This window comes from Microcaecilia unicolor, chromosome 1 (assembly GCF_901765095.1).
Source record: "Microcaecilia unicolor chromosome 1, aMicUni1.1, whole genome shotgun sequence".
In the NCBI taxonomy this organism is placed as follows: domain Eukaryota; kingdom Metazoa; phylum Chordata; class Amphibia; order Gymnophiona; family Siphonopidae; genus Microcaecilia; species Microcaecilia unicolor.
The window spans coordinates 25,277,931-25,289,546 of NC_044031.1; the positions used below are offsets into that span (position 1 = coordinate 25,277,931).

The following is an 11,616-nucleotide window of genomic DNA, read 5'->3' on the forward strand; positions in this document are numbered from 1 at the left end:
TTCTTTGTTAAACTGTACAGTGCTGCGTAACCCTAGTAGCGCTCTAGAAATGTCAAGTAGTAGTAGTAGTAGTATAGTGCTGGGCAGACTTATACGTTCTGTGCCAGAGCCGGTGGTGGGAGGCGGGACTGGTGGTTGGGAGGCGGGGACAGTGCTGGGCAGACTTATACGGTCTATGCCAGAGCCGGTGGTGGGATATGGGGCTGGTGGCTGGGAGGCGGGGATAGTGCTGGGCAGACTTATACGGCCTGTGCCCTGAAGAGGACAGGTACAAATCAAAGTAGGGTATACACAAAAGGTAGCACATATGAGTTTATCTTGTTGGGCAGACTGGATGGACCGTGCAGGTCTTTTTCTGCCGTCATCTACTATGTTACTATGTTACTAAAAGTTCTGAAGCTAATGTCGAAGCCTCTTAAAATTTACACTCAAGCCCATCCATATCTATTCAGTCACGATCAGGACGTAGACCGTAGAAGTCTGCCCAGCACCGGTTTTGCTCCCAATTACCGGCATTGCCACCTAATCTCTGCTAAGATTCTGTGGATCCATTCCTTCTAAACAGGATTCCTTTGTGTTTATCCCACGCACGTTTGAATTCCATTACTGTTCTCATCTTCACCACCTCCCGCGGGAGGGCATTCCACGTGGCAAGGCAAGCCACAGACTTCCCTTGCCCACCACACACAGCACTGCAGTCTCTCATTGTGCCACAGATGTGGTCTGTGGCTGTCTGTCATAATGCCTGTCTCTTTATGGGCAGGCTCATTCCTGGGCATGAATACTCTTTCCAATCTATTTTTCTTTTTCTTCCCACTTCTAGGCCTCCTTGGTGTTTTGTCCTGTGATCTGAAGGGTTTTAGTCACAAGCTGAGTAGCTTTCTTACGATGGAGATCTGGGGCTAAGTGGTGATACCAGGCTGTGACATCACTGTCTTCCTTTCAGCCTGCTTCTCTAACCAGTAGGCTACTGGTTACTCCCATTAGAGCTTATGCTTATGGTTCCGGACTTAAGAGTATGTCCCAAGACACCTGCAGATGGGTTACAGGATGTAGCCTCATTAGGAAAATCAAGAGTTAATTCCAGGAGGGTCAGGCTGCAGCCTGGTGATAGATTATCAGTGAAAACTCTGACTTCAGAAAAGGCTTTTAAACAAACAAACAAATGGACACACACAAAGCTGACCACTGCTGCTGAATATTTCACTGTGATTGTAAAGAAAACTGAAGTAAATCTTATTTTACATTCTTGCCTACAGGCCATGAAATGATCAATCCCAATATATTATCAAGAATTAAACAAGAAGAACAGCCATTTGCCCCGAGAGAAGTCACTCACTCACACACAGGTAAACAATAATAATAAGAAGAAGAAACTGTACAGAGCAACAGAAAGTATTATAGGGAATAGGTTACAAATAATTACAGAGAGAAAGGGCAGCCATTTTGAAGATGGGGATCACTTGTGCCCTGAACTGACTGCTGGACCACCAGGGCTTGTAAAGGTGACTGGAGGTTGATACCAGGAAAACACTTCAGGGAGAGGGAGGGGAGCGATACCGGGAAGTCAGCTGCTGATCAGATGGGTGGGCAGAGCCCGGTTACTCAACTACTGATTAATCGTTAATGTCGGACAACCAAAGTTGGTTAACCAGGACTCTACTGTAAATTGTCCCCCCACCCCGTCGTCCCCTTCCCTTCCTTTCATCTCCCCCGTTGTACAGCCATCTTCCTTTCTTTTCCCTACCTCCTATTCCTAATCCTTCTAGCCTTGTTTAGGCTTAAAATATTTAATATATATCTGTCATGAAATGAAAGTGTTTTGGGCACTTTGACACTGACAGGCAGCACCAGTGGAGGTACATTCACGTTCACTTTATTTGACATGCTGCTTGTTCAAATGATCCAAGGGGTTTTTACAATAAAATAATATTTCAGGGAAGGGGGGAACAATCACTACAAAACACTGACATATAGACAAACAGAAAAGACAATTTATGGTAAGGATATGCTTCAGAAAAGTATTACAGTTTCAACACATGGAAAAGAAAGGGTGGGAAAAACAAAAGGAAGGGGAAAATTCAAACCTCTGGACAAGGATTATCCAAGGGCATGATCTGAGGATTACTCAGACGAAGATAAATCTGGAAGAAGATTGGTGTAAGCTAGTGAAGCAAAGATACGAGCTACTAGGCTCACCGAAAACAAGAAAGCTAGGATAAGTGAGTCTCGAAACATCGAGACTAAAATTTCAGTCAACCTGTAACTATATATATACTAGCTGTGTAGGTGCAGCCTGGAACAGAATAAAACAGGGCCTAGGAGGGTGGAGTTGGATTCTAGACACCAAACAAATTCTGCAGTACTGCTTCTCCAAACCGTCTGTCACGTTGAGTATCCTGATCCAGACAATAGTGTGATGTGAATGTGTGGACTGAAGACCACGCCACAGCCTTGCATATCTCCTCTATTGAGGCTGATCTTAAGTGGGCTACTGACGCAGCCATGGATCTGACATTGTGAGCCGTGACATGACCCTCAAGGGTCAGCCCAGCCTGGGCATAAGCAAAGGAGATGCAATCTGCTATCCAATTTGAAATTGTGCATTTGCCGATGGCCACCCCTCAACCTGTTGGGGTCAAAAGAAATGAAAAGCTGGGTAGACTGTATTTGGGCTTGAGTCCGCTCCAGATAGAAGGCTAACGCTCGCTTGCGCTCTAAGGTATGCAGTACACTTTCACCAAGATGGGAATGAGGCCTTGAGAAAAATGTTGGGAGAACAATTGACTAGTTATGATGATAGAACTCCAACACTACCTTAGGAAGGAATTTAGGGTGCGTGTGGAGGACTACTGTGCTGTGATGAAATTTAGTATACGGTGTGTGAGCTACCAGGGCCTGCTCTGCAAGCTGAAGTGACCACCACCAGAAACACAACTTTCAAGGTCAAATACTTCAGATAACAAGCATTCAGAGGCTCAGAAGAAGCTTTCATCAGCTGGTTTGTATGCACGGCCTTCTCTGTATGCAAATGTTATGCATATGTATTGTGGATATCCTGAAAACCAGACTGACTGAGGGCTACCCCAGGAACAGCTTGAGAAACACCATTTTAAACCATTCGTATACCAGCTATTCTCAGTTTATAGGTCCTGAGCCCAAAATAGATCCCAGCAGAGGACGAAAACCCATCAGGAAACTCAGGAGTTAAATCCAAGAGGGTTAGACTGCAGTCTACCGATGAACTGTCCTATAAAAGCCACTTGTAAGCGTTGACAACTCTTACCTCTGATTAAAAAAAAAATATGTTGATAACTGTCATTGTGTATTATACTGAGATTGCAAGAAAAACCTAAGTAAATCTCCTTTAAAATTCTTACATACAGGTCATGAAATCACCGATCCCAATATATTATCATGGATTAAACAAGAGGACGGCACCTGGGTCCTGGCAGCATCATCCTCAGGTATTGTTCTTGTAGGAGTGTAGGAGAAGGAGATTTTGGGAATATCTTTCTATGAGACAAGAACCCTGGTCATGCTTGAAACAGAGGTTTAAGGTTAACATGTGCACAGAAGAAAAGCACAAGGAACCTTCTAGACGGGGGGGGGGTGTCAACTCAAATTTATTGAACAGACATGACACAGTCCGTGTTTCGGCAAAAATTGCCTGCATCAGGGGTCTAAATGTTAAAAACATAAATATACGTAAACCAATTTGCATAAACATTAATAATACTAGAAGTATGCAAATGAAGTAAAACTTAACATTAATCCAAAATGAAAAAAAAAATAAAATAAAAGAAGATAATTGAACACACAGAATAAAAATCAAACGTTAATCCATATATTGTTAAGAAACGTAAAATAACATTGATTTTAAAAACACACAAATACGGAGGGAAATAGACTCTGCATTTAAACACATATCTTTAAAAAGTAGGTAACGTCCAGAAATAGCACTGAGACAATGCTCAATCTTGGGGATAAATGCTGAAGCTTTAAAATACTTAAGGGTATTGAAAAGGTGCATGGGCATATACTACTTATCATTTCTATAGCGCTACTAGACATACACAGCGCTGTACTCTTGAACATGAAGAGACAGTCCCTGCTCGACAGAGCTTACAACCTAATTAGGACAGACAAACAGGACAAACAAGAGATAAGGGAATATTAAAGTGAGGATGATAAAATAAGGGTTCTGAACAAGTGAACACACACAAAAAAAAACCCCAGCAACAACACAGACACACCCACTCCACCCCTCAACAAACACTGACCCCCTCCAACCACCCTCACATTTCACCAACCCACGGACCCCCCCCCCCCCCCATGACATGGACAGACACAAACACAACACATACAACCCCCCCCCCCCCAGCAACAACACAGACACAACCCACTCCACCCCTCAACAAACGCTGACCCCCTCCAACCACCCTCTCATTTCACCAACCCACAGACCCCCCCCCCCCCCACCCACTGTCATGGACAGACACAAACACACACACACACACACACACACACAATACCACATAAGTTCAAAAACAACAACTCCTACTTTGACAGAACAACACAAAACAAACAACAACAAAGCCAGCAACAACACAGACACAACCCACTCCACCCCTCAACAAACGCTGACCCCCCTCCAACACACACTACTACTACTACTACTTATCACTTCTATAGTGCTACAAGACACACACGCACAATACCATAGAAACACACACATTCCACTGCAAACACTCTGCAACAATAACCACCCTCAAAGCCACACACCACTTCATCCCACTTTGCAAGCAAGTCACATCCCCCAACCCCCCTCCCCAATAAACCAACATTTAACACAAAAATATCACAAAAACACAGACACTCACCACCAACCTCCAAATACACCCCACCCTCACTCACTTACACACACGCACAAACTGACTCTGTGACACAGACACACACAGTGTAGCTCAGTGACACACATGGTCTTTCACAAGCACCCCTCCCCCCAAAACAACAGAAGATGCACAAGGATACATGCACTGTCACTCTCACTCTATATCATCCCTACAACAATAATCACACTCAAAGCCACACACCACTTCATCCCACTTTGCCAGCAAGGGACATCCCCCCCCCCACAAAACCAACATTTAAAACAAAAATATCACAAAAACAATGACACTCACCCCAACCTCCAAATACACCCCACCCTCAGTCACTTACACACACACAAACAAACTGACTATGTGACACAAACACACACAATGTAGCTCCGTGACACACATGATCTTTTACACGCCCACCTCCCCCCCCCCCCCCAAAACCACAGAAGATGCACAAGGATAGATGCACACTCAATCTCTCTCTATATATATATCATCCCTGCAAGAATAACCACACTCAAAGCCACACACCACTTCATCCCACTTTGCCAGCAAGGGACATCCCCCAACCCCCCCCCCCCCCCACAACACCAACATTTAAAACAAACCCAAAAAAACCAAAAACACACTAATACAAGCCACCAACAACATGGCCAACCCAACACCCCCCCCCAAACCCAACAAACACGGACCCCCCTCCAAGCACAATGCCACACCCTCTCACAGCAGCTTCCACAACCCACCCTCCCCTACCAGCCATTGTGAGACATACCCACAATAACACAAAAACACAAACACTAGCAACCAACCTCCCAGTCCATCCCACCCTCTCTCTCTTTCACACACACACAAACACTCTCTGTGAAACACACACAGACACACTCTCTGTGTCACACACACAGTGAAGCAGAGTTAAAGATCACAAAACATGCCCCATCCTCAACATATGCCCCCAGGCCCACCAAAATCACAAGACAACTACAACTCTAAGACAAAAACAAAAAAAACAAAACAGCCAACCCCTCCATGTTCACCAGACGTCCCCCCACCCACAACATTGGTACACGAGACTCGCCCACGCACTCCAACTTTGCCCCACCCTCTTTCACTTCCTCCCCCACACACACAATCTATCTTTCAAACACATCTCTGTCTCTCAAACTCACAAACACCACCACCGCCCCCCACAACCCCCCCACCCTTAAAAAAAACCCAACCACAAACTGATTCACAACATGGAGAGATGGACACTCACTCTCTCCCCCACCACACACTCACAGTTCACCACCGCCGCCCACTATTCCCCCCCCCCCCCCAACGACATTCTGAGACAAAAACACAACATCACACAAACACAGAAACTCACAACCAACCTCCCACTCAACACAACCCTCTCTCACTTTCAAAAACACACAAACTATCACTGTGACACACAGCCACACTCTCTGTGTCACACACACAGTGATGCTGCCTCACCCATCACCACACACACCCCCTAACCAAACATCATCTCTCACTACAACAAAACGAACATTAAAAAATGAAATTGCACATAACACAAAAATGTCAATTATTCATTACCAACACAACACAATTATAATAAAAAACCCTTTCAAAACATTCATTGCAGAAAACAAATACCTTGCTAGCGCCCGTTTCATTACTCTCAGAAACGGGCCTTTTTTTTACTAGTCCTATATAATAATTCTCACCTCCAACGTTCTATGGGTCTGGCTGCCTGTGTTCGTGACTTCTTCGGAGTTGGTGTGCTAGGCTCCGTAGCACAGGCTGATGTTAAAAAAAAAAAGTAGCTCGAACCTGCCTGACGCCACTGAAGCGCTCAACAGCTGCCAACAATCTGTAGGCTCCCATACTCCGACGGCATTCAGTCACAGGCCAGAAGCTGAGTAGATTTTTTTTTAAAAAGTTAAAGGAATTAGAGAGACGAGTGATAATAACGACTGTGCACACACACACACACAAGACGGGAGAGCCAACCTCGGTAATTCCTTCCCTAAGCTTTCAGCTCAGCAAACGAAGCCGATTTTTTCCGCTTGCTAATGAGCCTGAGCATGGCTACGCTTGTCTGAATGAATGCTTTGGGTTGGTACGGTGGTGTTCTGTCCACAAAAAACCCCACAAATTCTGGAGTAGCCTTTTTTTTCTTTCTTTTTTGACAGTGTGCGCTACCGACGCCGCGGCTCCCATGCAATCTCTCCCTCACACACACATATTGTACAGCGGTGGCGGGATTCACTTCTCTCTCTTACACAGACACACATAGACAAAAAGATCTGAGGCCTACAGATGCCAGAACGCCGCCCAGCGACCCCTAGCAGTAGGCCTCGGGCCTCGGGTACTGCAGTTCTTCTCTCCTCCCCTCACTGCGCTCAGCAACCGGGAGCTGGCGGGGAAACAATAAAGAAGCCGATGCCTCACTCGCGCTTAGGGCTCATCTGCAATGTGCCACAAACTTCACACAAAGCAGGGCGCAAAGAGAGATAGAAGGGAGGAAAATAAACAGCTACTACTGGTTCTTCAAGCAGCGGCAGTAGTAAGACGAGACGGAGCTGCAAGGGAGGGTGGCAGAAAAACAGATAGTGAAGAGTATAAAAATAGACTTTGGGGGGGGGGGTTTGCTTGAGACATTTGGGGAATACACACAAGCCCAATGCCACCTCCCCCAAGTTCACCACCCCTGCCCTCCCTCTCTGGAGTTCCCCCAAAATACCTCTATCACTTTCACACACAGACACTCATTCCAACACCCCTCCCCCCCTTCAAAAACAAACAAAAAAACAAAATTGCACTCTTACAAACACTCCACTCATCACTCATCTATTTGTCACACACACAGAGTCTCACACTCGTACACACTCTCTCTCTCTCTCAGACACACAGAGACACACACAGATTGTGTCTTTGAAAAACTGTTGGAGAAGGTACAGTTTAAAAAAAGGAAAGAGGACAAATGCAAGACCTGAAAGGATGGACACACACGCTCTCTCTCATACTCAGTATCTACCTGTGTCACACATACTTAAACAATGGCACACATATACAATATCTCTCTATGACGCTGACATACAATCTCTCTCTGTCTCTCAAAAAGACACTGTCTCCAACACCATGACTCTAAGCAAAAACACTGTCACGTACTCTCTCAGACACCTTCACTGTACCTGTCTCTCTATGACACACACACACAATGAATGACTCTGACGCAAAACAAAAATGTTAAAAAATCACACAGACACTGTGTTTCAAATAGACAAACACACAGAGATTTAGAATCTATCACTCTCCCACACACTAAGTCACTCACTATGTCTGTCACACACACAGAGTCTCTCACTCACACACACTATCTCTCTCAGAGACACAGATACACACAGAGAGTGTGTATTTGAAAATGAAATACACTATCTCTTTCATACTGTATCTATGTGTCAAACACACTCTATCACACACAGTCATGTCTAACAGATAGACACTCTGCCTCTCTCACATACACAGTCAGTCTCACTCACACACACACTATCTCTCTCTGTCACACACACTGTAGGTTAATCACTTTATTTATGTATGTATGTCTGACACAGTCTCACTGTGTTTCTCATAGTCACTCTCTCTTTATGTTTGACACCCTGTGGCTCTCTCACACACACAGGCGCAATGACAGACAACCAAAGATCATCAAGTACACGAAATGATGAGGAACAAACAGAAAGGAAAAGAAAAAGAGTAGAAGCACAAAGAAAATGGCGTTTAGCTATGAATGAAGATGAAAAAGCACGAGAAAGACAAAGAAATAATGCAAGGAAAAGGGAGCAAAAACAAAACATGACAGAAGAGCAACGTGCAACTAGAAGACACAGAAAGGCAGAATTACAAAGGAGAAGAATTAATGAAATGACAAACGAACAGAGAGAAATTCACAGAAAAAGGCACACTGAAACACAACGGAAAAAAAAGACAAAACATGACAGATGAAGAACGGGAAAAACAAAATCAAAGAAGATCATATTTACGAAAAAAAAGAAAAGAAATGATAGACAAACACATAAAAGAGAACAGCAAAACAACAAAAGAAATACAGAGTACCAAAACTGATGAGGAGCACGAAAAAAGTAGAAGAAAAAAAGCAGAAGCACAACACAAAAGGGATGCAGCTATGATTGAAGAAGAAAAAGACAACAAAGAAAGAAAAAAAAAGTCTGCTATGACAGATGAACATAAAGAAACACACAACACAAGCCACACAGAAATACAACAGGAAAAAAAAGATGAAATTACAGACAAGCAACAAAAAACAACAACTACAAAACCTGATGAGAAACAGATACACAGTAAACAAAAAAAAGCAGAAAGAGAAAGAAAGAGGCGTAATGCACGCACTGATCATGAAAAAGCACGTGACAGTGAAAAAGCAACTGCGAGGAGAAGAGCAAGGATAGAACATATGACTCATGAGGAAAGTATAAGTTACAGGAAAAGAAAAGCAGAATCAGAAAGGAAGCGAATTGCAGAAATGACGGACCAAGAAAGAGAAATACACAAAACTAGGCATGCTGCTTTACAACGAAAAAGATTACAAGCAATGACAGAGCAACAAAGATCTACAAATAGAAAAAGAAGAGCACATTTACAACAAGAAAGAAGAAAAAAAATGACCCTGATAGAGGGGGGGGGGGGGGGGGGGGGCAGGGCCCTGACGGGGGGAGGGGGGTCCATGGACCTGATGGGGGGGGGTCCAGGGACCAGAGAGGTGGGGGTGGAAGGGGGGCCTCAGACCATAAAGGGGAGGTGGGGGCACACACTCGCTCTCTGTCTCTCACATACACTCTCTCTGACACACTCTCTGTCTATCACACGCTATCTCTGTCACACACACACAGTCTCTATCTCTCTGTCTCTCTCTCTCTCTGTCTCACACACACTCACACACAGACACTGTCTCTCACACACTCTCTCTCACACAAACACACACACACACACACACACACCACACTCTGTCTCTCTCTCATTCTCTCTCTGACACACACACTCCATCTCTCACACACATTCTCTCTCTCAAACAAACACACTCCGAGGAAAACCTTGCTAGCGCCCATTTCATTTGTGTCAGAAACGGGCCTTTTTTACTAGTCTGTTATGAAGCGATCGGGGACAGATTTTAAAGGTAGCTGGGGCAGGTGTCCAGTTTGCAGTGCTTGTCGGCGGCTCTGTTGATCGCATGGGCCATTGTCTCAGCAGTGAGGAGAACGAATTTTGACCAGGTTTGGTCCGCTGGATGTTCTCCTAAGGTTGGGTCTAATCCATTGATGACATTTTCAATGTCGGCAGTGTTCTGGGGAAGACTGTTTCGTAATTTTACATTTTTTTCATTGGAGTATTTTGCAAGGTTGTCTTCTGATGGGATGTCTGATTTGGTTGTGGTGACCGAGGTAGTGTCCAGTAGTTTATGTACGAGTTGGTATAGTATTTTTGTGTCTTTGTGATCTGGTCCTGCTTTGGTTTTGTAGTATGACCTTTTGGCTTGTCTTATTGCGTATTTATATTTTCTGTGTATTTGCTTCCAAGCGCTGAGTGTGTGATCATCTTTTATTTTTATCCATGCTCGTTTGAACTTCCTGGTTTGTGTTTTTAGTTTTTTCAGTTCGTCGTTTTGCTAATTATCTTGATTTCCAGTTTAATGATCCTAATTGTTCAAGCTATTTTTTGTCATGATTGAAGTTTAACCTATTATCTTTAGCTCTTATCATAGGACAAACTTTCCTCTTCTAACCTAACCTGTCCCTTTGCCCCAACTATGTATTTCTCCTATCCGGAACTGGTAATCACCACTTGCGGAATTATGTAAGCCACATTGAGCCTGCAAATAGGTGGGAAAATGTGGGATACAAATGTTATAAATAAATAAAATAAAAAAACATGGTACTGGATTGTGTCTATGTGAAGTTCTTGTTCGTAAGGGTGCTATTTCGTCTAGAACGCTTCTACATCTTTTGTCCCATTCAGAAAGGAAATTTGTGGCGTCCATCTGTGGTGTCCAGTCGTTCTCATATATATGTTGCCCGAATGTGGTCGGGTCTATTTGGCTTCTTGTGGACTAGGTTGTTTGTTCTTGAGTGCGATATGAACCCTTTTTCCGCCATTTTAGGGATAGGTTTAGCTTGTAGTGGTCGGTCCACGGTGTTTCTGTCCATTTGATATCTGATATTCTCAGAGGACAAGCAGGCTGCTTGTTCTCACGACTGGGTGACGTCCACGGCAGCCCCCGATGGTCGGAATCTACCTAGCAACAAAAGTTTGCTAGAGTCTTCTGACACGCGCGGGCATCTTCCCGCCCATCGCGCGCGAGAGTCCCAACTCAGTTCATTTTTTTACGTGGTCAGAGAGGGACTGCAATGGTCTTTCTCATGCCCAGTAACTTTTTCGTGTTTTTTTCCGCTTCTTAGCTCTCTGAGCTGTTTTTCTTTAACTTAAAAAAAAAAATTTCCTTCTTTTCTTAGTTTTGTTCCCTAAGTTCCTTTCGTTTCCGTTGCGGCCACATTTAGGCCGCATGTTCGGGTTTTCTCCTTTTTGTGACTTCTTTTCCGGCACAATCGAGAATTTTGATCTCGCCGCCACTATTTTTCCGTCCATGACATCGAGGATTCCCAGCGGCTTCAAGAAGTGCGGTTGGTGCAGCTGGGCAATCTCAGGTACTGATCCACACGCGTGGTGTATC

The 11,616-nt window shown here is 44.3% G+C and overlaps 1 protein-coding gene across 1 annotated transcript in view; it reads left to right on the plus strand.

Annotated features, from left to right (window-relative positions):
* LOC115461524 (eukaryotic translation initiation factor 3 subunit A-like) overlaps window positions 1-8,876 on the plus strand; it is a 30,767-nt gene extending 21,891 nt beyond the window's left edge. Inside the window, exons 6-8 of the mRNA XM_030191426.1 lie at window positions 1,260-1,349; window positions 3,387-3,467; window positions 8,554-8,876. Coding sequence (XP_030047286.1) covers window positions 1,260-1,349; window positions 3,387-3,467; window positions 8,554-8,876 — 494 coding nt within the window. The remainder of the gene's footprint in view (window positions 1-1,259; window positions 1,350-3,386; window positions 3,468-8,553) is intronic.
* Window positions 8,877-11,616: the final 2,740 nt, after the last annotated feature.